The 24241-nt window shown below is 34.1% G+C and overlaps 1 protein-coding gene across 4 annotated transcripts; it reads left to right on the forward strand.

Moving 5' to 3' along the window:
- Nucleotides 1-344: 344 nt before the first annotated feature.
- Nucleotides 345-23762, forward strand: dikar. Of its 4 annotated transcripts, XM_065502797.1 has the most exons (10): nucleotides 345-801; nucleotides 5822-6107; nucleotides 6186-6274; nucleotides 6374-6990; nucleotides 8418-8624; nucleotides 10257-11410; nucleotides 11468-11750; nucleotides 13738-14484; nucleotides 14793-14917; nucleotides 14985-23762. In XM_065502797.1, the coding sequence occupies exons 2-10, from the start codon at nucleotides 6080-6082 to the stop codon at nucleotides 23447-23449; spliced, it is 11715 nt and encodes a 3904-aa protein (XP_065358869.1). In that variant the 5' UTR covers nucleotides 345-801; nucleotides 5822-6079; the 3' UTR covers nucleotides 23450-23762. The 4 variants fall into 4 exon arrangements, with proteins under 4 accessions (XP_065358869.1, XP_065358867.1, XP_065358868.1 ...); XM_065502795.1 differs by having other exon boundaries at nucleotides 10257-11750; XM_065502796.1 differs by having other exon boundaries at nucleotides 345-793; nucleotides 10257-11750.
- Nucleotides 23763-24241: the final 479 nt, after the last annotated feature.

Below are 24241 nucleotides of genomic sequence, written 5' to 3' on the forward strand. Positions count from 1 at the left end.
TCTTCCTAGATAACCGAGTTCGTGGTATTTATGCGAACTTTAAAAAAAAAAGAATATGGGAATTTTTTCAGGAAAAAAATTCCACACACAGCGAACGAACGAAATTTTTAAAAAAATACACATGTATTGTGAATGATTATTTATCAAAGACATCAACCACACAAAATTCAATTAATTGGTTTTTGCACACAATTTAGCAACCATGTGTTTCTCTCTTTAGCAAGTAAAACAAGGACAGCATTGTCCATATGTTATGCAATTGTCCCACTCCAACACACTATATTTACCATGAAAATTGAAAATCTTTCCAAACAACTAGAAAATTTCTTCAGTTTACAAATTGTTCTACGCGAATTCGGTTGTGTGGTCGTTAAAAATAGTAATAAATTAAAGTGAAAAATAGTGAATTTTTGTGGCAAATAAAAATTAAGAAAAAAGAATCCGACACACACACGTATGAAACCAATTTAGAGGAGCAAAAAAAAGAAGAGAAAAAAATCATTAAAATTGAAAGATGAAATTTTTTAAATATTGAAAATACACATAAATTCTGAATGTTTTTTAAGAAAATCAATAGTTCGTAAAGAAAGCAGAATAAAAAATATTATTTTAGTTTTTAAGTGAAGTTGTAGTGAGTGTAAAGAATAAAACGAAAAAAATTTAAACGCAATATAAATTTTTTCTTACTGCTAAAAGAGGAGTGTGTGTATTGAAGAAGAAGAAGAAAAAACAGCCCGTTGAAGAAGTGGACGAAAAAGTCAGCAACCTTTTAGACATACAGAGAGGGCAAGAAGTAAGAAGGTAGAAAAGTGTGATGTCAATATGTGCTGGCACATTAAAAACGTCACTTTAACATGAAATCGCTTTAATATTATATATGGAATGTGATATAATTTGTGTGAATTACTTCATCGATTTTATAAATTACTTTATTTATGTATACTATTCGGCAGTTGAAATAACTTGTGTGAAAAAAATCTCTTGGTATAAATCAAGATCAGCGAAACAGCTTGCATTTTTATAATTTCTTTGGTGTTGATAGCTCTCATAATTAGAAGCACAAAAACGTTAATATTTTTCCCTGTTCTCTCTTAGTTTAAGAGTTATATGAATTTAAAGTCAATACATATAATAGTATATTTCTCATATATTTGGAAAACAAACTGATCGTTATGGGTATCATTGAATAGTGCTTCACAATACCTTTAATATGATATATAATATGGTACAGTTTATTAATATTGTGAACCAAAAATTCCTTCTTGATTTTATATGACAGTATTTCAGAAAATTTTGATATACAGAAAAAGTGATTTTAGCGAAGCCGGTGTTCGATACACCCCAGAGTTAAAAGACCCTTCACCCGCCCGAAAGCCGGCAATACAGAAAATGTGAATATTAACAGAAAAAAAAATTATGAAAATATAAACTGTTACGCGGATCTTGATTTGTTCCTTTTTTAATCTAAATGATTTAAAAACGAATAGCGCTCTTTATTTTTTGGAAAAAGATGATAACCACAATATTGATATAGCGATCCGGATTGTAATACAGATGAATAGGAAGGTGTTGCTGAGCATATTGTTGTTGATCGAATGCCAAATTATGTATGTACCAGGTATTTTGTGGAAGCAGTGCGGCATACATAATGTCCTCAAAATCAAGCGTAAAAATCCTATTTTGACAATAAGACCATGCGATGTTCAAATGTCTCAAACTATTTTTTTTTTTCACTGATGTCAGACCTGAATGGGGAAAATGTTGTTAATTTAATCGTTGAGCAAACTTGCATTATTTATGCTTCGCAAGCTAACGAGCACTATTTCTCCTTCAATGGAGAAGATTTGAAAAAATTCTTGGGTATTTTGCTTTACAGTCGATATCGTTCTATGCCAAGGTAGGATATTTATTGGCATTTTTGCGAAGACACTCGCTCTTCAATTGTTTCCGAAAATATGTCGCGGAACAGATTCATTTGGCTGATAACACTTATTTGATGCTACAGACAAAATGGCCAAAAGTTAGGCCCTTATACAAAGTACAATGGCTTCTAGCTTTTATGTTCCTTGACCGTATAAATAAATTAATTAAGAATGGTGTTGGTTTTTAATGGCTTAATAGAATAATATTGATTTGAATTTTTCAATGCACCTGAGCCGAGCTGCAGATAAGTTTTAAAAGCTGCCTCCTCAATTTCCATCATATACCTGATTATAAAAAATATTTAAGATTTATTTATATTCTATTATACAACTCAACTCGACTATTGCCTTATTGTTTCTCTAACAAGAAAACTAGGCTATTATATTATTAAAAACGTTTCTATGGGTGTGCTGGTGATGAAAAACGATTAAAATTCTTTAAAAAAGACGCCTAAGTTAACAACACTGTTATTTACATATATAAATGTAAAAAAATAGACATTATTTAAGAAACCAAAAATGGTACGAAAATCAAGTGTTAAAATAAACTACAAAGTAAAGTGCGAAAAGTCTCCATAAAATATCTAAAATAAAATCAAAAAGATCTAATAGTTTTTTACATTTCAGTTGCAATAAAACGGAAAAAATAATTGATTGCAGAAAAATTTCACTTCGATTTTTTTTTCAACAAACGGGAAACGAAAATATACCAATTTTTTTCCATTTTCCATTATACACAACAGTTTCTCTCTTCACGCCTATTAATAACTTATGCAAACATATGTTTTTTGTGTACTGCTGTCCAACCGTTTGCTCTTTAACTTGTAAATGGTTTTGCTCCTCTGTTTTGGTTGTTTATAATCATCGAGCAAGTATGATGTACTAATATTTTCTACTCTTTCTTTTTCCAACTGAAAGAGATGCCTATTAGAGTTTTATATATATGGTCTTGCTCTTCTAAGGAGAGAGTAGAGAATAACAAAAAAATACCGTACTGTTTTTGTATGATAAAAGAAAAAAATCAAAACAATCTATTTTTTTTTTCTTAACGCCACTATGATAAACACATGTTTTTATGTTTTATAGTTTGCATTTGGTTTCTTTGTATATCTTTAGGATATTTTTTGTATTAAATGTTTTAAAGATTTTACAACTATTTTTTAAATAGTTTAAGTTGACATTATAAATTATTGTTGAAGTGCAGCATTGTTTTGTTTATTATTGTTATGTATGCGCGAGTGTGTGCGCTTGTGTTTGCCATATGTTTTCTTATTTTGTGTTTGTATAAATTTGTAACCCCTTCAATCTTTGTCACCCCTCCTCCCACCTGTTTGATTGTGTACGTTTCAACGACACAATACTCATACCTATTGATAATTATATTTTTTCCCGCGCTTTATCCAATTAATAAGATTAATACATAAATATTTTGCGCCAAATTCTTTTACATCATACAATTTTGTTTTTCTTCTATTTTTTTTTTTGAATGTGGGGTGTTAAATGATGTTTAAATATTTTAGATTTTTGTTTTTAACAATTGGAATTTTCTTAAAGCAATTATATATGTAGGTATGTAGGTAGTTAAATATTAAAAGAAAGCTTACCCCCATTAACACGAAGCCTGGTTATGCGTTAACTAATAGTTATACTGTCGGTTAAAATTATTTTTGTATGAAAACTGTCAGTTTAACTATTAGTTAACACATAACCAGACTTCGTGTTACTGGGGGTTAGCAGAATAAATATTTCGTTCATATTTGATTTATTTCATGATTTCTTAAAAAAATTATGATCAATATTTGTGTTTGTAAAGTAAAAAAGTATTAAAAAGGAATTGCTGTTTTGAAAAGATACACTATTGTTGTTGTAACAGTAACAGCTGAGTTCACAGTCCTTGGCCCAGATTGTTACTGCTACAGAGTGGGCTTCATGAAGTATATATTTTCAACATGTTATGGTATTCAGGCAGTCGTCCAAAACCTTCGTCTCGGTCAAAAATCTTTCCCACATGTTAAACATATGGCGTTTTATTTTTCTGGCAAAAATATTTTCTTTTTTCTGCTCTTGTAAACTATTAACGGGTGGAAACATGTTCGTTTCTAAAAAATGGCAGTAAAAGTTAATTTTTGTGTTCTATTCAAAAACTTCACCTGGAAGCCAGTTATCCGTTTTTTCCGTTTAAAAAAGGAGCGGTTTCTATTATGTTGTAAAAACTAACAAATAACCTCACACAGTTAGTTTGCGAAAGAAAAAGTTTTAGGTTTCAAAAATGATTCCTACTGATTAAGGCATAAGTATTTTATTTTATGGAGTAATTGTATAAAGAATATATACCTACATAGATATCATTCGTGGTCTCCAATAAACTTCCATTTTAATAGTATTTTATATTTGGAAATACTTTTGACCCATTTTTCTGATCTGAAGCAAATTTATTTGCAATCTAATTTTTTATAGTAAAATAATATTGCATACATATGTATGTATGTATATTGTAAAGCTGAAACCGTATTTATTCGGCAAAACAAACTAAATAAATTCGATAGATGTAGCTTCAACAATATGCCCGATATTAAATGTCAAAGTTCGGAAGTCCGTAGTGAAAATACCCTTTATACCTATGAGATTTGGCACAGTTTGTTTTATTTTTAATTTACAAATCTCATTGAACAGATCGTTTTTTTGGTCTGCCATATTTAGTTCTATTGAAAAAACTAATCTCTGTAGCAATTCTATATTTTTGTGTTGATATTGATATTTAGAATGCACCTATTTATTGATCATTATATTATGCATTTTGAGATTTTTAAACAGACAATGTTACTTTGACAAAAATCTTTTTAAACCGTAAAAAGTCACGTCACAGAGTCACGTAATCAGCTGATGAATTTCCTTTTAAAACGGAAATAAAATCGAAATGAAATTCAGATTTTCTTATTTGTTTATAATTTGATTATAATTGTTGTCAAAAATATTTATTTTTAAATTTATTTTGAACAACTAATTTTGCAAATAATTCGAGTTAAATACATAAAATTGTGTATTAAATAGAATTCTCCGAAAAACCAATGTACATATGACAAAAAAAACATTTTTTTAGTTTTTTTTATGTGAAATATCTGGTTTTGATATTGCCAATCATTTGACTACTAAAGAATGTTGATTTTGTTGCCTAGACGTTTTCACCTGTTTAATACGCATTGGATTTTCTATTTTCGTTTTCATTTTAAGCCCCATCAAAAATATTTTGAATAGAGAAAAAATATTCCGATTTTTCGATGCCAACAGATGCATTTTTTAATGACTTTTTTTTAATTACTATTAAGTCAAAGTATGTATTTTTAATAACACAATATACTAAGGGTCATTATTACAACTGACCTTTATGTTCGTAATAGTAAAATGTAACATTAAGCAATAGAAAAAGGTGCATTTAAAGTTAACTTTTACTATTACAAACATAAAGACAAGTTGTAATAATGGCCCTAAATAAATAAGATCTTTTTATGTTTTCAATTTTTACTTAATTCCAATTCGTTAACGCAAACAAACAAATTAGCGAATAATAGTAAAACTGGCCTAGACGGTAATACTGAAGTTTTTGAATATTGTTTTAAAAGAAACAACAAATTCTATATTATTCACTATTTCATTTCGTGTAGGCAAAACTATTAACACATTTAAATATCAATATCAAAATTTTATAAAGCTTAATCAAAGAAAAAATCACTTTTTTTTGTATGTTTAAAAGGTTGATAAGTTACCCGGCCTTAAATAAATATTTTACTTAAATAAATATGTACTTACTTTTTTTATTGAAATAAGTTATCAAAGTAATATATAATTATATTTTCAACAACTTTACTGACATAATTTTCTTTATACATGTATATTTTCAGTTAATTCTTAAAAAAGAACAACAATAATTGCTGAAAAATGCATTAAATGCAGACCAATAAGTTTAGGAAAATTAACCAAAGATAATTTGTTAAAACAAAATAAATTTTCAATTTAACTTATAAGGAACTGTTGAAGGATTAATAATTCAAGCAGCAAATTAAATCGAGGGGCCTTTTTTCAACATTCGTTCAAAACTCAAAACACACACTCACAGCTAAATAAAAACAGCAATAAATACATTGTGAAAGTAAACATAAATGGTTTCTACTTTCATAGGACTTTTGGGTAAGTAAACATTTAATTAATTAGATCATGCAAAGAAATACTATGACTATGACTAAACAAATTTAAATATTATTGCAGATATACAATCATGGTGGGAGATACCGTGTATTTCACATTTTTGTTCATTGTTTAGTTCAGCATTTGATTTGCCCGATATTGATATTGAGGTATGTTGTATATCATAATTGTTATTAACCAACTATCAAATGATTTAAATCCGTTAAATGTTTGTTTCTGTTGTATGTGTGTGTTGTGTATGTTTGCAGGATTTAGAATCCGCTTTATTATCCGATGGTACAACAACAGACGATGAACATCATATTGCTTTAGTGCCTGAACTTATTGTACGCTTATTAAAGGGTTGCGATGCTTTACGTTCGGTAGCAAAAGAAATAACCCATAGTAATTATCAAATGTTTTTACGGCGTTTCCTACGCCAACAGTGTCGTCTTCATAATACCGAAAATCATTTTGATACCGATATTGATTTTCAATCTTTACCCGTACGCAAACGTCTTTTAATTCTCTACGATCTCTGTCACTTTCGTCTCGATTCGGCCGATGTACAAGTCATTTTAAACAATTTAGAATCGGATAGTTTACGTGTCGAGCCGTTGGGTTACGATTCGAAAAATTCCGGCTATTGGTATTTTTACGGCACCCGTCTGTATCGTGAAGATAAACCGGCCGCTTCGAATAGTTTCAAATCGAATTCGGTGTGGCAAGTGATCTGCTTTACCGAAGAGGATTGGCAGAATTTGGCCACGAAATTTAAAGCATCCACGAATGCCAAGGAAAAGGAACTCTATCAGATATTAGATGAGAATTTTCTACCAAAGTTGCCACAACTTTTTCGTGAACGTGAACGTTTAAGAAGGAGAAAGTAAGTATTGTTTGTTTTTGTTGAAATCAAGTTTTCAAAGTCTTTTGTCTATATGTTTTATTTATATATATCTGATATAGTTTCGAAAATTTTACTATATAAATTCAGCAATTCGTTATTGTAATTTATTAAATCGGTTTGAGCTTTGCTGAGATATAATTGAATTTTTGAAAACGTTTTTTCTTCAATATTTTTTTTTATTATCCCAACATTTTGTTATTGCCAATATTGAAATAAAATAATGTGGCACGAGTGATGAAAAACGATCATTTTTAAAACTGAAATCAATCTCAAAAACGATTTAGTTGTGATGAATTTCAATTGATTTCATATTCCATTTTGTTTCATTCCGTATCATTTTTATAGCAAAAAACAATAAAATTGAATTTGAAACTAATATGATAAAATATTCGAAATATTTTTATTTTATATACAAAATATTGAAATCTTATTTATACATACATATACCAGGGCACACTTAGAAAGGTGACTGTGATGAAACAGCTGATTATTTTTTTTTATTCAGTTTGAACTGTCAATTCACTTGTGGTTGTTGTGGCGAAAAATAAACTTTTTTTTTTTTTTTTTTTTTTTTAAAAAGAAGTAACACTCAGGCAATTAATATGCCTATATATAATTGTGTTACTTTCATTCATTACATTCATGTTACTTTGACAGTTCACCTACCTTTTAACAAAAACAAAGTACCTGTTGTTTTTGTATTTGTTGTAGTGATGCAGTCATCTTTCTTAGTATGCCCTGTACATATACATTAAAAATATCAAAATACTGATATATTTTTTTTATTAAAAATATATATTTTTTTATATTAAAAATTTAGAAATAAAAAATATTTATTTAAAATATTGAAATATTTTTTTATTTATTAAATTTTTGAAATATTTTTATATTACAAAAATTTTTATTTTAAATATATTGAAAATTTAAATTTTAAGTAAAATATTGAAATATTTTTTTATATTAAAAATATCGAAATATTTTTTTTTTATAAAAGAAGTTGGAATCTTATTTATATTTTAAAAATATTGAAATAAAAAATGTTTAAAATCTCAAATTGAAATAAAATATATTTTTTTAAATTTATTAAAATTATTTTTATATTAAAAATGTTGAAATATTTATTTATTTATTTAATAATTTAATAATATGTTGTTTAAAATATTCAAAATATTTTTTTTTAATTATTCAAAATATTGAAATATTTTACTTAAAATATTGAAATATTTTTTTTTGTATTAAAAATATTGAAATACATAGTTATATATATAAAATATTGGATTATTTTATTAAAAATATTCAAAATATTGAAATAGGTATAATTTTTATAATTTTTTTTTAACTCATCTAAAATTAAAATTCGAAATATATGTATATTCCCTAAATAATTACCTTTATTTCTATTCCAGACTCTTTCAAGTGCGCAACTCGAGTCGTATTCGTAATCTGGTCGAGCTGAAAGCCCGTCAAGAACAAGAACGTCTAGAACGCCAGCAAAGAGAACGTCAACGTTATTCTTTCGAACAACCGCAGCCTGCTAAGACATCATTGTTACCATTAAACGCTTCAACAGCAGCAGCAGCAACAACAAGCTCTCAAACTAGAGCACGCAGATGGTTAGAACGACAAAATAAACTCCCCTAGAAAAACATCAAATTAAAGCCAAACACTCAAAAGAAAGAAAAAACTAAGACAAAATTGTGTACTACAAAGAAAATACATAATTTCATACACATTTAACCAAACCACCATACAAACATTACATTAATTAATTAATTTTTTTTTTAAATCACTTAACGCACTTTTTTCAATTATCTTCATATCATCTGAAATGCATTTTTTCGATCAGTTTTATTTGGCTTTACTTTTTATCAGTTTTTCCTTATAATTTTCATTAAGAAAAAGAATACATGCCATGCCGCCACCTGCAAATAAAATATTAAACAAAATTATTAATCACAAAATCACATTTCATTCAAAAATAAAACAAAATTTAATTTTAGCTAACATTTATTCAGTTATATATATATATAATTAGTTAATTATTAAACAAATAAGTTGGCTTTTATTCAGATTAATTTTTGGCAACATCTACTCCTAGTATCAACTAAAAGTGGCTTAAATACCTACCAACAAGAGTGGCCGGCGTTTAATTTGTATTTCTTTGTCTTACCGCAAACAAACAAAAAATATATTTATTATAAAAAAAAAATTATTAATTAATTTTCAAATTGTGTTCTTAACCTCATCTTGTTTCGGCTTATGATTGGATTGATTGATTCTACAGTTTCAAAACATTTGGTTTTTAACAAATTATGTAAGCATGCTTTATTTATAATTATTTTTATTTCTTTATTAAGTTTTATTTATAGTTTTGTGCAAAAATTCATTTATGTGCATTTTAATTGGTTTGATTTTGAATTTAAATTGTAACATTTACAACATTCATACAAATTTGCTACAAATTTTTATTTAAATTTTTTTCTACACGAATTTCCATATCGAGGGACTATATTCAAGAGATTTTATCTTAGGAAACACTAGTTGCAGAAGGGAAAAAATAAATACTGGGTCCAAATTATCGCATTCGTGTTGGAATGAACAATCGTATCGAAATTATAATAAAATGTACTAAATTTCTTGCTCGATATCGAATTCCATAACCTCAAATAAAAAAATTCTAATGCTCTAATTTGGCCCCATGTTTATTTTGCTTATTTATAGGGTATTGAATTCATTCTTTCACAATATATGTATTTTATGGATTTCCAAGAATTGTAAATAAAGAATCGGGTATTTAGTACAATTATTGAGAACTTAACTTTTCAGAGAGTAGAAAAAGCTTTTTGAGCAAAAATATTTTGAAAGGGACACTATTTTGATCAAAAAGCTGTTTTTGTAAAAAAAAAGTATTCACATTTTTAGTGAAAAAGCTTTTTTGTGAAAAATTTAATTTTTGTGAAATACAGCATTTTAATCTGACAGATCTGTCCGTAAACTATTTGGGGACTTCTGGAGGTTTTTCTGCACACATTTTGTTTAAACATAGGCAATCAGTTGCTATACAACACATTCAACATTTTTAAATTCATCCAAAAATACCGCATTTCATATGCTTTTCTTAACTCATTCACCATCAAACACTAATTGCATGTTAACATTGACTTTTGAATATCATAAATGAACCCTATTTTATACCAAATAAAAACATTCTACTCCAATTTCTTTTCCAACAAACCACAATTCAGTTCCCAATCAACTTCAACTGCTAGTGGCATTTCGACCTATGCCAGTTCATTGCGACGCACTATAACAACCAACTCAAGTGATTTCCTGGGACATCGTGAAACATTTTGTTTAACACCCGAAGACGACGACGAAGAAGAGGAAGAAGACGAGGCCGAAGATAACGATCAGGATAACGAATATCGACGAAATCGAAATTATCAACAAGAAAGACATTTCGATTTGGAAGATCAACATAAAAGGCCAATAGACGATACCTCCACGTTATTAACGGATGAACATTTAAATCTTTTAAAAAATATCAAATTAGAACCGGCTGACAATTTACACGAATTGCCAGAAGCAGAAGAAGACGACGACGAGGAAGAACAACAGCACATAATAAACAAATATAAAGCTTTACAACAAAACCATAACGATAATCAAAATATTGACGACAACACAACAATAGCACCAGCTACTCAAGACACAAGAACTCTAGTCGCAGGAGACGAAGAAGGCGACGAAAAACTTGTAGAAGAACTAAATCAAAAATCAAATAGAAAATCTCATCACCACCACCATCATCATCATAAAAAGAAGAAATCACAGAAAAAGCAAAAGAAAAAGTCTAAAGAACATCGCAGGAAACACAAGCACTCAGATAAACATCAAAACGAGCTAACGACAATAACAGCAACAAATACAAATACAACAACTCAACCAACTGAAACTAATACAACAAATCAACAACAACAACAACAGCAACAATCTCAAGCGCAACAGCAGCCACATCCCCATACACCACAACAACAAGATAAACCACAATTGCCCACACGTTCTTCTAAGGCCAACAAATATCAAACTATCGATGAAGAAGAACCAGTATTAAGTCCAGAAGATAAGGAAAATTTCTGTCGTGCTATCGGTGTAGTACCCACAGAAAGTCTCTTACATTTACACAACAATCACAACAACAATAACCAACACAATAACACCACTAACGAATTGGATACAGCTGGACAGGAGCATCACAATCACGTCGATTTGCAACTGAGCTCGGCCGGCGTAGCCATAAAAAAGGAAAAAGATTGTTCGGCAGTTTATGATATGGCACCAGCTACAAATATGAAATTGCCGGGACGTCAAACAAACAATTCTCTATCTTCATTAACGGGTAATATTTTCATACCAACCACTTTACAAGATTCCACTACAGCCACCTCAACTTCAGCTACATCATCTTCCACATCCTCGGCCGCCACAACACAACAACAACAATTAAACAACAAAGATACAAATAAAACAAAGAATTCCACAATGGCGAATAGAAAACAAAAATCCACGGACAACACAAATTCCGGTGGAAAAGGTTCTGGCGGCCCTAAAAAGAAGACCTCAACTACTGCAGCAGCGGCCGCCTCTGTAAAGCAGGAAGCTGAACGTGATCGTGATGACATAACACCGGCCAAATCGAATATAACGTCATCACAAAATTCGGATAAAAGTGCTGATGAGTGAGTTTTTATTTGTATTTTTTTTTCGTTTTTATTATAAAGATTGATTTGTTTTTCTATGTATGTAGTTTTAGTTTTTATACAAATTACAACTTTTTCACTCCTCCTCTATCAACCACCTAATCATGGTAATTTAATTGTTTATGTTTTGCGTTGCTTGTGTTTCTTTCCTCTCTATTGGCTTTTAACGATATTTGCTAGGTTTCACAATCAAATGCATGTCCAATGGTTTTATAATTTCTTTAACATTTGTCGTTGGCATTAGGTATTTGAAATGTAAATTAAATGTTGCCAACCAAATTAAGTGACGGACTGACTAAGGATGCGTTTACTCTATATACTCCAGTAGGATAATGGGAAAAAACAAGTTCAACTGCCGTATTCGGGTGTTTGGAATCTTACCAACTACATCTTAATAATCTTAATCCTTAGTAAGGAGTGAGATCGAGACCTTGTTTACCATAGTGACAGGATGCCAAATCAGGCCGAAAATCAGTTGACACATTCAGAATTCTTATGAATGGAAGGATGCATCCCCTTTGTAAACATTCCTTGATGTAAATTTCGGTATTTGTAACAAATGTTTGCCGCAACTGCATATTGCTTGCCATACCAAGAACATTTTGGGAACATTTTCTGCTTTTGGGTTCTAAACTTTTCTACAACATTCCCTCTAGCTTCAGCCCGACATAAAAATATTGACCGGGAAGCTGCGAAAAATACGTACGAAAAATACATACGTTTTGTCGCCATCCATTATACTGCAGGTATATTTTTTATACAATTTGACTTCAATTTCCGTGCTCTGTCTTTGGCTTCTAAATTTTTAGCAGAGTTCCTGCATTGGCTTTAACTTTTCTTACCAAATAGTCCAAGTACTGAGCTAACCGGGCTGCTTTCCTACCGGATGTGCTGGGAGCTCTTTTGAAACATTATGTGGACCATTCCTTCTACCTGCATCAGGTTTTCTTTCAAAGGACATGTTCTCCCGATACTGTTTAATGTGCCCAGATAGACTAGTCGATAGTGTGCAGGACTATTAATCTGAGGGTTGCAGGTTCGATTCCCGCCAGAGATTCTGGATGTATCCTGCAGACAAGCAAAACGCTTCGCAGTTTGAGTTTGTTAAAAACAATAACATTGGAATCAGTTTGGCGGCAGGCCTTTGATTGTTTGGCCAACTTTTTGTAGGACCAAGTTGGGTTTTGTTGAAAATATTTAATAATTTTTGTACGCTCTTTTTTCTCGTCACTCTTTTTAATCAGATTAACGACAAATGAACATAATTGACATTAAACATAATAACTGACATGCTTTACAAAGGTAACTTGATAAAAAAAAACAAATAATACTTGGGTTAAAAGTTTTAAGGAAAAACGTGTGTTAAGGTTTTTTCGATCTCACTCCTTACACCTTGAATTCTGAGCTAATAGTAATTCTGTATAGTACATTTTGGAGTTTTATGGTAAATATTTTAGATTTTCCAAAAGAAATTTCAAAGTACCATAATTTTAAGTTTCTATAGAAAAATTTAATCTTACACGAATGATTATTTCAATTGAAAATCTCTTTGGCTGTAATAAAGCTAGTTTGTATTCACATTTGAGTTTGGTTTAAAAATTTTGGTTAAACTGCCTTTTTTTTCATATAATTTTTTATTTTGCCTCAAATCATTTAAACAACATATAGCTTTTGCTAATGTAATGTGCATGCTGCTTTTATATTTAATATTCTTTGAGATTAATATTTAAAAATCCATTTGTAAATAATCGATCATTTTTAAAAATACCAATTGTATTTTATGCTCCTTCCCTCTTGAATTTTTATTCCACATTTTATAAAAAAATCATCAAAAACAAATGTATAACAATTGAAAAAACTACAATATATGTTCCTCTATCAAAATAAAACAACCATCCCTTCATCCACACCATAAAATCAAATAAAAATAAAATACAAACAAAAAAAAATCAAAAAATCCGTGTAGAAATGTAATATGTAGCAACAACAGCAACCAGTATCAACTACAACAACAACAAGACCAAGAACAACAACACTATGTCACGATCAATAATCATAACAACAGTAACAATTATAATAATAATAAAAATAATAAGAATAAAAATAAAAATGTTAATGAAACAACAGCAGCAACAACTACAGTTGCCGCCATACCACCAACCAAACGTTATTTAAAACACAATACTAACAATCACACTTACAACAACAACAACAGCACTACTACTACTCCCACTAGTACTACCAATCACACCAACAACAACACTACCTCTAATGATAATTATTTCCATTCTTCAACTACTAATACTAATAATACTAATAATAATGCACATTTCTCCCAACACAATCACCAAAACCACCATTCCTCCACTATATCCTCTGATTCTTCTTATGTACATAAAAAATCATCAACCTCTTATCATAAATATCAAAAACAACAACACCAATACCACCACAATCATCACCACATGCCACCACCAACAAAATCAAAATCATCATCCCAACACAACCACCAACATAATACTTTCTACAACAATTATTGTTTGAACAAAAAATCCATCACACCAAATGTTCTTAGCTTTACCGAGACCGAAGAAGTTCTACAAATTGGCATGCACAAGGTACTGGTGTATGTTAAGAATCATCGTGACGCTTGGCCATTTATGGATCCCGTTGAAGAGGATATTGCACCCAGATACTATTCCATTATAAGGAGGTAAGCAACTACAATCACACATATACGATTTTAAAACACAAAAGTATTAGACACGAAATGAAAAAGGTCCATCTTCTGATTTCGATAATATTTGGTATTAGAGCTTAGATTATTTATCTTAATTAAATCATTAGTTAAATGAAATCTAAAGATTGTAAAATAATGTTTTGTCTACGAAGAAACTTTTTAAAAATTATATTTTTTAAATATAGTTATTTCATTCGGAGTCTTCTGAAATTTTAATTCTTAAATATTTTCTTGTACATACTAGCAGTTTTCGTCATTATATAAATTTGTCAACATTTCAGACCTATGGACCTTTTAAAAATGGAAGATAAACTCGATAATGGCGAATATCAGAAATTTAGTGATTTTCGCAATGATTTTAAACTGATTGTTAACAATTGTCGTTTATACAATGGCAACGACAATGGTAAGTTGAAACTATTTTATATGAAATTTCAATAATCACTCAACAAGTCTAATCTCATTTCTTTTAGAATACACCGAAATGGTGAATAAACTCCAAGAAGCCTTTGACAAAGCCACCAAAAAATACTTTGATCATTTGTCGGACGACGATGAAGATGATCCGAATTTAAGTTATCCGGCGGCCGATGCAAAAATGAATGTTTTCCGTGAAAAATATTTTAATAAAAAGGCTAAAGACAAAGAAAATCAAGAAATGGCCAACAAGAAAACCACACAGAAGTCCACAGACAAAAAGAAACATAGCAAGAAAGATAAAACAAAAGAGGTCATGAGCAGCGATGATGAAGATCTGGAGGGCAAAGATAGTGGCGATGATGAGAAGCTGGAAGAAGAAGAAAGTGATCACAAAACCTCAAATGCCAAAAGGAAACGAAAAGATAAGGATAAAAAGCGCAAGAGAAAATCAAAAACACAACGTAAAGATGATAGGCAGAGTGAGGAGGAGGATCAGTATGAATTCAAAGATGATGACGAAGATATTGAGGACATACAGGATTTGGAAGAGAGTCGAAATTCTTCGAAAAAGTCAAAAACATACAAAGAGTCCTCTTCAAAGAAGGACAAAAAATCTAAGCATGAGAAGAAAAATTCCAAATCGAATGCAAAATCTAAAAAGTCATCAAAGAAGGCAAGTAAATCTAAGCAAAAGGTGGAAGAGGATGATATGGAAATGTCCGAGGATGAGGATGATTTCATGAATGCAGAATCTGAAGAAGAGCCAGACGATGAAGACGATGAGAATTTTGAATTAAAGTCTACGAAGAAGGGTAAATCTAAAGCAAAAGAGAACAAATCAGGAAAATCGGCAAATCAGAAGAAAAAAGGTGCTGGTAAAAAGAAAAAAGACAATTCCAAAAGTAAAACCAAAACGAAAGATTCCCTTAAGACGACGGGAAAATTCAAATCAAAGGCCGAAATCACGGAATCCGAACAGGAAGAATCTTCCACAGAAGCAGACGAAGAAAAAGTTATAAAATCAGAGCCCGAAGAACCGGAAGAAGACCCACCACCACCTCCCGCACCCGTCAAACCTCCAAACAAGAGGAAATCCTCTTTGGTCACAAGCAAGGATTTGCCACCACCCGCTATAGCTGCCTTAAATGCTTCTGCCTCGGAATTGGAAGAAGACATACTAGACGAAGACAGCCGTAGTATGTCGCCCTTCAAAGTAGATTTACATAAAAAATACTCAAAAAGTGCCCTTAATGAAGATCTCTCTGAACTTTTGACAACCGTTAAGAAAGTGCAAAGCACTTCTTTAAACAATTTGCAACAACAACAATCCCATCAATCCGATAATGAAGATTTAAAATCCACTTCTAGTCATACAACCGAGGAATCCAGAGAGCCCTCACCCGAACCTGTAACAAAAAAGAAAACAACACCAAAAACAAATAAAACCAATAAAAAGGAAAAAGAAAACAAACGCAAAAGATCTACTTCATCTTCTTCCACTGCTAACACGACTACAACATCATCTAGTGATAAGAAAAAACAGACAGAGAAAGAGAAAGCTGCTGCGGCAGCAGCTGCCGAACAGGCAGAGTTGGATATGTTATTACCGTTTCTCGATAAGTATGAACTTATAAAATATCGCAGAAGCAGAGCTTTACTCAATCAACAAAACGTGGCTGCCGAAACAAAAGCGACCACAAAATCCCAGAACTCCAGGAAACGGGACTCATCTAGTAAGGCTGTTTCAGAAGCCTCGGACAAAACTCCCGAGAAACCTGCAACTGAGCCAACAAGAGGTAGAAAATCTCGAGATAATAAAAAAGCTAAAAAGAATTTGGAAAAGGCTTTGGAAATACCCGAACCTAAACCAGAACCTGTAAAAATGGTTGAGGAGCCAAAACCTGAGATAAAGAAAACAATTGTAGCAGAAAAACCCATAGAGAAGCCAGCCGAACCTGAAGATGTAATAATGGCCGAAGTGGTGGAGGAAGAAGATAAAGAAAAATCATTCAAGTTACCTCCATTAACAGCGCCTGCTATAAAAGACAAGAAATCTGTGAGCAATGACAAATTACCACCCAAAAAGAAAGAGAAACTTAAAGCCGCAGCATTAATAGAGATTTCACCACCGCTCTCCCCAGTGGCAACTCCACAGTCTGTGCCGATTTGTGAGGTTATAAAAGAAATAGTGGAAATAAAAGAGCCTCCAAAAATGGAAGAGAAGGAAAAGGAAAAAGAAAAGGAGAAAGAGAAAGAAAAGGAAAAGGAGAAAGAAAAGGAAAAAGAAAAAGAGAAACCTCAAGCTCCTCCACCACCCAAAAAAGCTCTGCAGAAGAAGGCTACCGCAAATCAAAACAACAATAAAAAGTCAACTAAAAATAATGCGGCAAATAATTTGATTACTCAAAAGAACTCCGCTACTACTTCTGCCAATCTAGAAGCCTTAGACGTGGAAACTGAACAGACCCTCAAGGATATCAATCGCTGGTTAGAACATACTCCCAGGTTCTCCGAATTTTCTTCAGCATCCAACTCGCCCTCACGTTATATGATGGATGATTTTGACCCGGCTATAACTAGTAAATTGGATGGTCCTTCGAATGCCAAAGATGACTTAATGCCAGTAAAACTACAAGAGGCCTTTGATGAACTAGTCGCTGATAACAATTCTTCATCTGACTCAAATTTACCAAAGAAAGACATCATAAGTGAATTGTTGCCAGTCGCGGCAGCAGCTAGACTTAATACATCACCCCCACATTCAACCACATCTGGCAATTCGGTAGGCAGTACTTCGGTAAATGCTTCCTCGAATTCGTCCACAATAAATGCGCCTTCTATAGCTTCATTGAGTTCGGTAGCAGTTGCAAACACTCCTCTCTTAATACCTCCACCCACAACAATAGCTCCTTCTTTGACTACGGTAACCATGCCAAAGCCAAAAGAACCCACCACCACCCAGCTATTGTTACATCCACCGCCACCACCTCACATCAAAAAGCAAATGGCAAAGGAGGACAAGAGAAAGTCCTTGAAGGAAAAACTACAAGCTGCTTCAAATACCAGAAGAAAAGATAATTTATTACGCACTATAGACCGCTTACAACCCGGCAAAGCCAAGGGAAATCTTATACAAAATGTGAACAAACCCGATGAATTGTTTCCATTAGGCCCAGTAGCAGCCAAAACTAAAGAGGTCAAAAACTCTTTAATTGTGGAAACTGCGGATAATGTGCCCAAATTAAGTTTAGGCACTGTGATAACAACTGATGATTTTGCTATGGGTTCCACGCCCTCTTTTATAGATGAATTAGCCTCGAAGACTGTGAACAAGGCTGCATTAAGTCCAGCTTTGAACAACGATAAGGAGAAGGAGTTGGATGAAAAATCTAAAGCAAAAGATACAGTATTGGAAGGTCTGTTACCATTTCCTAAAATCTGTTCAGCTCTTAACAGCGCACCACATTTGTTGACAACCGAAGAAAAAGACAAGAAGTTAGAGGAAGATTTGAAGTCATCGATATTAGCTGAAAAGTCTCGACCTTTTGAGACTCTATCAGCAACATTGTCTTCATTGAATCCTGCTACTTTAACATCTACAAACAACCCGGCAACAGCAATAGGAACAACTGCCAATGAAAAAGCTTTGGATAATAATAACACTGCAGCTCCGTCATCAGCTGATGCAGCTAAAGAAAAGCCAAACTTAAGTGCCTGGTTCAAAGCTTTTGGAGCTCCCAAAAAGGCCAAAAAATCGGAAGAGGAAGAGAAGCAACAACAACCCGAAAGTAATGAAAGCTCTTCGGAGAAGTCACAAGAAAAGAGTTCCGTGTCTTCTGTCTCAAATAATGCTACGGCAGCAAAAAGTCCCACATCTAGCTCTTTGATAGGAGAAACCTTCTCGTTACCTTCAGCTCCAAGACAACGTAAAGCTAGCACAGGCAGCACTATATCAGAACGTTCTAGTTTTTCACAAGATCCTGATTCGCCACGCATAACAATAGAGGATCGTTATGGCTCCTACAATGCCGGCTCTTATACCTCACCAATTGGAGCTTCACCTATAGGTGCCTCGCCCATTATGGTGTCACCGAAACCGGATGAAATCACTAAACCGGCTTCACCATATCCCTTGAATGGCACCATTAAAGTTAATTTCTATCAGGACACCACCACAAAGAGTAGTCCCGACAAAAGTTGTAGTCCAAGAGAGATGCCTTCACCTTATCCCCAGTACTCACAACACATATACTCGTCAGCATCTTCACCAAATGTTTCGACTCCTGAATTAAGTGGTACTTCTCCCTATGGAGGAGCTAATAGCTACAATCCTTCCGGATCGGAAGCTTCTAAGACCCCGGTATACTCTTCTACTTCACCTTTGCCAAATTTATACGATCAATATAAACAACCAAGATCACAAGAATCCGACTATAATAGTTCAATGAGTCCTAGCACGCCAAATCCACACTCACCCTATCAGCAACCGCAAAATTCTCCGTACACAACGCCTCATACCACACCACAGCCGCACCAAAGTCCGTATCATCCACCAAATTCACCATATCAACAGCCGCAACAATCGCCTTATACAACCGCCAATCATGCCCACAGTCCCGCGGCTCATACTCCTGTTGCCGGTTCGGCAGCTTCCAGTGTTCACTCTCCCTTGAATCAACAGCAACACAGTCCTTTGGCTTGTATCGATTCACCAGTTTCATCAGCGGCCACACAACCGCCCACACCTTTGGCTAATTCCCCAGCCGAACAGCCACAGCAACATTCACCATATCAGCAACCAGTAATGTCACCGTATCAACAGCAACCACCCAGTGTGGGATCCCAACAGCAGCAGCAACAACAGCCAATTGTACCACAGCCTCAACCCCCCACATACAGTCAATCGTCTTTGGCAAATGCAACCCCAAATTATCACAACACTACTACTGCATCAAATGCTATGGGTTATGGAGAGCCAAATAACAGCACCACCAATGCTCTGCAACCACAAGTTGCTACATTAGAAGAGCAACAGCAGCAGCAGCAACAAACAACAGGAATGTACTCATCACAAATGTCTGTAGATAATAACGGAAGTCTTGGACAAAACTTAAATTCTAATAGCAATTCATACGTTCCACCACCTTCTAAGGTGGCACAGCAATTGCAACAGCCACAGCAGCAACAGCAACATCAACAACATCAACAGCAGCATCATGCTAATGAAACACAGCAACAAACTAATGATACCTTACACAATCTTTACAACCCCTCTATGCTGAACAATAACAATAGTAAAACCACAACAGAAGTAAAATCCAATGATTGGAGGGATACAACATTGTCAACGGCAACAAATCAAGCGCCACAGCAAACACAACCGCAACAACAACAACACAATATTTTAACGAATCTAACACAGCAGCAATCACTAATACCAAAACCGTCATATCCCACATATGCCCAATATCAAGCGGAGACTGCTAGTAAACAAGCAGCTGTCACGACATCCTCAATCGATGAATTAAATCAAGAAAATAAGACCAATAATAACAGTCTCTCCTCCAATTCATCCTCATCAGCAGCAGCATCACCAGCTGCGCAAAGTTACAACCTGCAAGCGAATGCTCCAAGTAGTTTGGGATCGTGTTCGAATTCCGGAGATATGGCTGCATTTATGCAGCACATGCATCAACAGGCGCATGCCCAAAAAACTCAGCAACCTGTGGTAAATCCACTTAAAAGGCCAGGTGACGATATATTGGGAATGGATTATAGTGGAGGAACAAGTAGAAAGTTACAGAAATGTGAAGAGCCACAAGCGTCAACGCAACAACCACAACAGCAGCAGCAACAACCACAGCCGCAGCAGCAACAACCACAACAACAGCAGCAAATAACGCAACAAAATAAAGCAACAACTCAGCAAACGGCTCAACAACATCAGCCTGCCCCACAGCAACCACAACAGCACCAGCAACAATCAACCCTTTCGGCTTTGTTAAGTCAACCGCCAACACAAACTCAGCAACAACAGCAGCAGCAGCAGTTGCAGCAATCGCAACAACAACAGCAGCAACTGCAACAACAATCGACACAATCCCAACAACAGCAGCAACCACAACAAACTCAAGCCGCTTCAACTCAACAAGATCCACAGCAGCAACAGCAACAATTGAGTAAATACTCTCAAATGTTTGACTCTTTCTTGGGTTCCATGGCGTTTGGCAAACATTTGGGTAATATAGCACCCGAGAAGGCGTTTGCCATGTACAATCATGCTGCATCATTGGGTTTTCCTAAAGACTATACCAAAGATACACAATCGTGTCAAATGCAACAACAACAACAAACACCGCAGCAGCAGCAGCAACAGCAAACACAACAGCCGCAACAGCAACAGACACACAAGACTCTACATCAAGAGCAAAATAAACATTTGGCCTCACATTTAATGCAGCAACATCAACAACAACAGCAACCTACAGAACAACAGCAGACTCTGCAACAAAATCAAACATTGCAACAGCATCAAAACAAATCTACTCTAGATATGATGAATAAAACCCCCATGGGCTATGGCTCCTCTAGTAGTTCAGCTAGCAATATAATGCAGCAACATAATCAACAGCAGCAGCAGCAACAACAACAACAGCAGCAACAAAAATCCACAGAATCTGCAATACAACAACCTTTAAATATGTCTAACACGGACAACACCTACATGGCACATCAGCAACATCATACAATGCACCAACAACAACAGCAGCAGCAGCAACAACAACAACATAGTTTATACAATAGCAATAGTAAATTAGCACAAAACCCACAACAGCAACAAACTGCACAACAACAGCAACAACATCAGCAATTGACCCACACTTATGGCCAACAGCAACAACATCAGCAGCCACAAACTCAACAACACACTTCCACTAACGATAAAAGCTCAGGTTCTGCATCCAACAATTCTTCAGTAAACACCCATGAGACTGCAACATCTAATACGGTATCAGCCGCCAATAATCCTCTACTAAATGCAATGACAGCCTCTCATCATCTCTCGCACACTCATCATTTGTCGGCCTATAATAAACCCACACCGCCACCACCCCCAGCGCAAACCTACAATAATCCAGCTGCTTCTCTTCTACATCCTTTGGGAGATCCCTCGCTTATGGGTCTGACGGGCCAATCAGCTGCCAGTAACTATTATGATAAAACTATGCCACCAGCAGCCCACACATACAATTCAGCAACGGCGGCTACAGCCTCTAAAGGATTAACTTCTGCGGCTTCACAACTTTATCTGAATTCGATGCAAGCTGCTGGCAATACAGCCAGTTCTGCCGGGGCCAGTATTTATGGTAATCCACATCAAATGCCATCGGCTTCCAGTTATTTACACAGTTTAGCAGGTAATAATGCGCAGGCAAATGCGGCACAGCAAGCTCAACAGCAACAGCAACAACAGCAGCAGCAACAACAACATGTGGAGCCTCAAAAACCACCGCCTGCTAAGAGAGGACGTAAGAAAAAGGCTTCAACTATAGCAGCTGAACAAGCAGCTGCAGCTGCCAAAGCTCAACAGCAGCAGGCTCAACAACAAGCCCAACAACAGGCTCAACAATTGCAGCAACAGCAACAGCAGCAGCATCAATCACAACAACACCAACATCATCAGTCCCAGGCTGCCCATCAGCAGCAGCAACAACAACAAAGTCTACACTCCTCGCAATACAGCAATCCAAACTCTCAGAATCCCGCTGCCGCCTCTGTTTCCACAGCCCATCAGTTGCAAGCGCTACAAAGTTTCCAACTATATGCCGGCCTCAAATCAACCGGCGTTGGTTCGCCCCTGTCCACCTCGAATTCTTCACAAGCTACTGTAGGCTCTCAAAACTCCAGTACAAATGTCAACAATAACTCCTCATCGACCACTTCATCATCAGCCGCATCCGCCTTAGATGCCATCTCGCTGAAAACTGCCGCCGGCATGGTACCAGGAAGTGCTTTTAATTTTGGCCACACGGCCAGTACTCTGGGTTTGTATGGCGAACAAACGGGTTCCAGTTATTTAGATCAATTTAGAGATGCCTCCAATCCCTACTATATGCCACCTGCACCTGCCCACAGCAGAAGTACAACAGCCAATGATGCTTCCGCCTCTGCTTCGGCCAGTGTTATGGATAAAACCCAAGCGGCTTTAAATCCAGCCGCCACACCAAATCCCTACAGTTTTCTAGCAGCACATCCCTCGACCAGAGCCTCGCCGTATTTCATGAATGCTGCCTCACAATTGGATGCTGCCAATAGTCAATTGTATCAACAATATTTGAGACGTGATGACTATCATACACGCATGATATTTAATCCATCACTGTTGAGTGGTCCTGCCACTGCAGCGGCTGCAGCAGCCGCAGCTGGTTATGGTCAACCACCACCTTCAGCGTATAGATCTTCATCTTTGGGTATGCCCAAACCATATGATGCTGCAAATCCTAGACCCTGGTTCTAGCAGTGCGCCCAAAATGGGCAACAACAGCAGCAGCAATCAACATCCTTAGATACGGAAACAGCTGAGCAAATGAATATGATGGCAACACAACAACAACAGCAGCAACAACAGCAAGATAACAACACACATTCTCATCATAATCATCAAAACAATCAATTACATTGAATCTACTCAAATTGTTGGGGATTTCAACGCTGGTCGTGGGAATATTTTTATATACATACACAGGCATATTTTGTTATTTAAGTTGTTTTTCAAAATTCGTTATTTATTTCTTTTTTCATAACATTTTTTTTGGGGAACTTAACATTCAAAATTTAAGTAAATTAGTTTAAAACAGCTGAATTTTCAATATTTTGAACAGAGCTTCGAATTAATTAATTGAATATTGGCTTAATTCATTACAACTAATTCTATAAAATCATTGCCTACAAAAAAAATGTATTGAAAGGCTTATTTTAATAGAATTCATTCATTATGGAATTAATTTATAATAAAATTCATTCAACCTTTAAATGATTCAGTTTTGTTAATTCAAATTTAATACAAATTGAATTCAAATATTTATTCTTTATTCGATTTGTTTATGTTTAGCTTTTAATCATTTCAAAATTAATTGAAAAGATGAAGAAAAATTTAAACACATTTTTAAAGCTTTTTTGAATTAAAAAAAACTTGAATGATTCAATAAACAATTATTTCTCAAAGGAATGATATGTTTGGAGTACTAAGCAATTAAGCCTATGAATTAATTCGTAATGAATTCATTAACGGAATGGTTAAGATATAACA

Source organism: Calliphora vicina, chromosome 3, assembly GCF_958450345.1.
Source record: "Calliphora vicina chromosome 3, idCalVici1.1, whole genome shotgun sequence".
Lineage (NCBI taxonomy): Eukaryota > Metazoa > Arthropoda > Insecta > Diptera > Calliphoridae > Calliphora > Calliphora vicina.

Excerpts from the sequence above, each read along its gene's own strand:
- dikar (XM_065502795.1), top strand. The coding sequence starts at position 6,080 with ATGGTTTCTACTTTCATAGGACTTTTGG. Across the intron at positions 6,991-8,417 it reads GAACGTTTAAGAAGGAGAAA|ACTCTTTCAAGTGCGCAACT; the intron begins GTAAGTATTGTT and ends TTTCTATTCCAG. Across the intron at positions 8,625-10,256 it reads CAAACTAGAGCACGCAGATG|TTCCCAATCAACTTCAACTG; the intron begins GTTAGAACGACA and ends ACCACAATTCAG.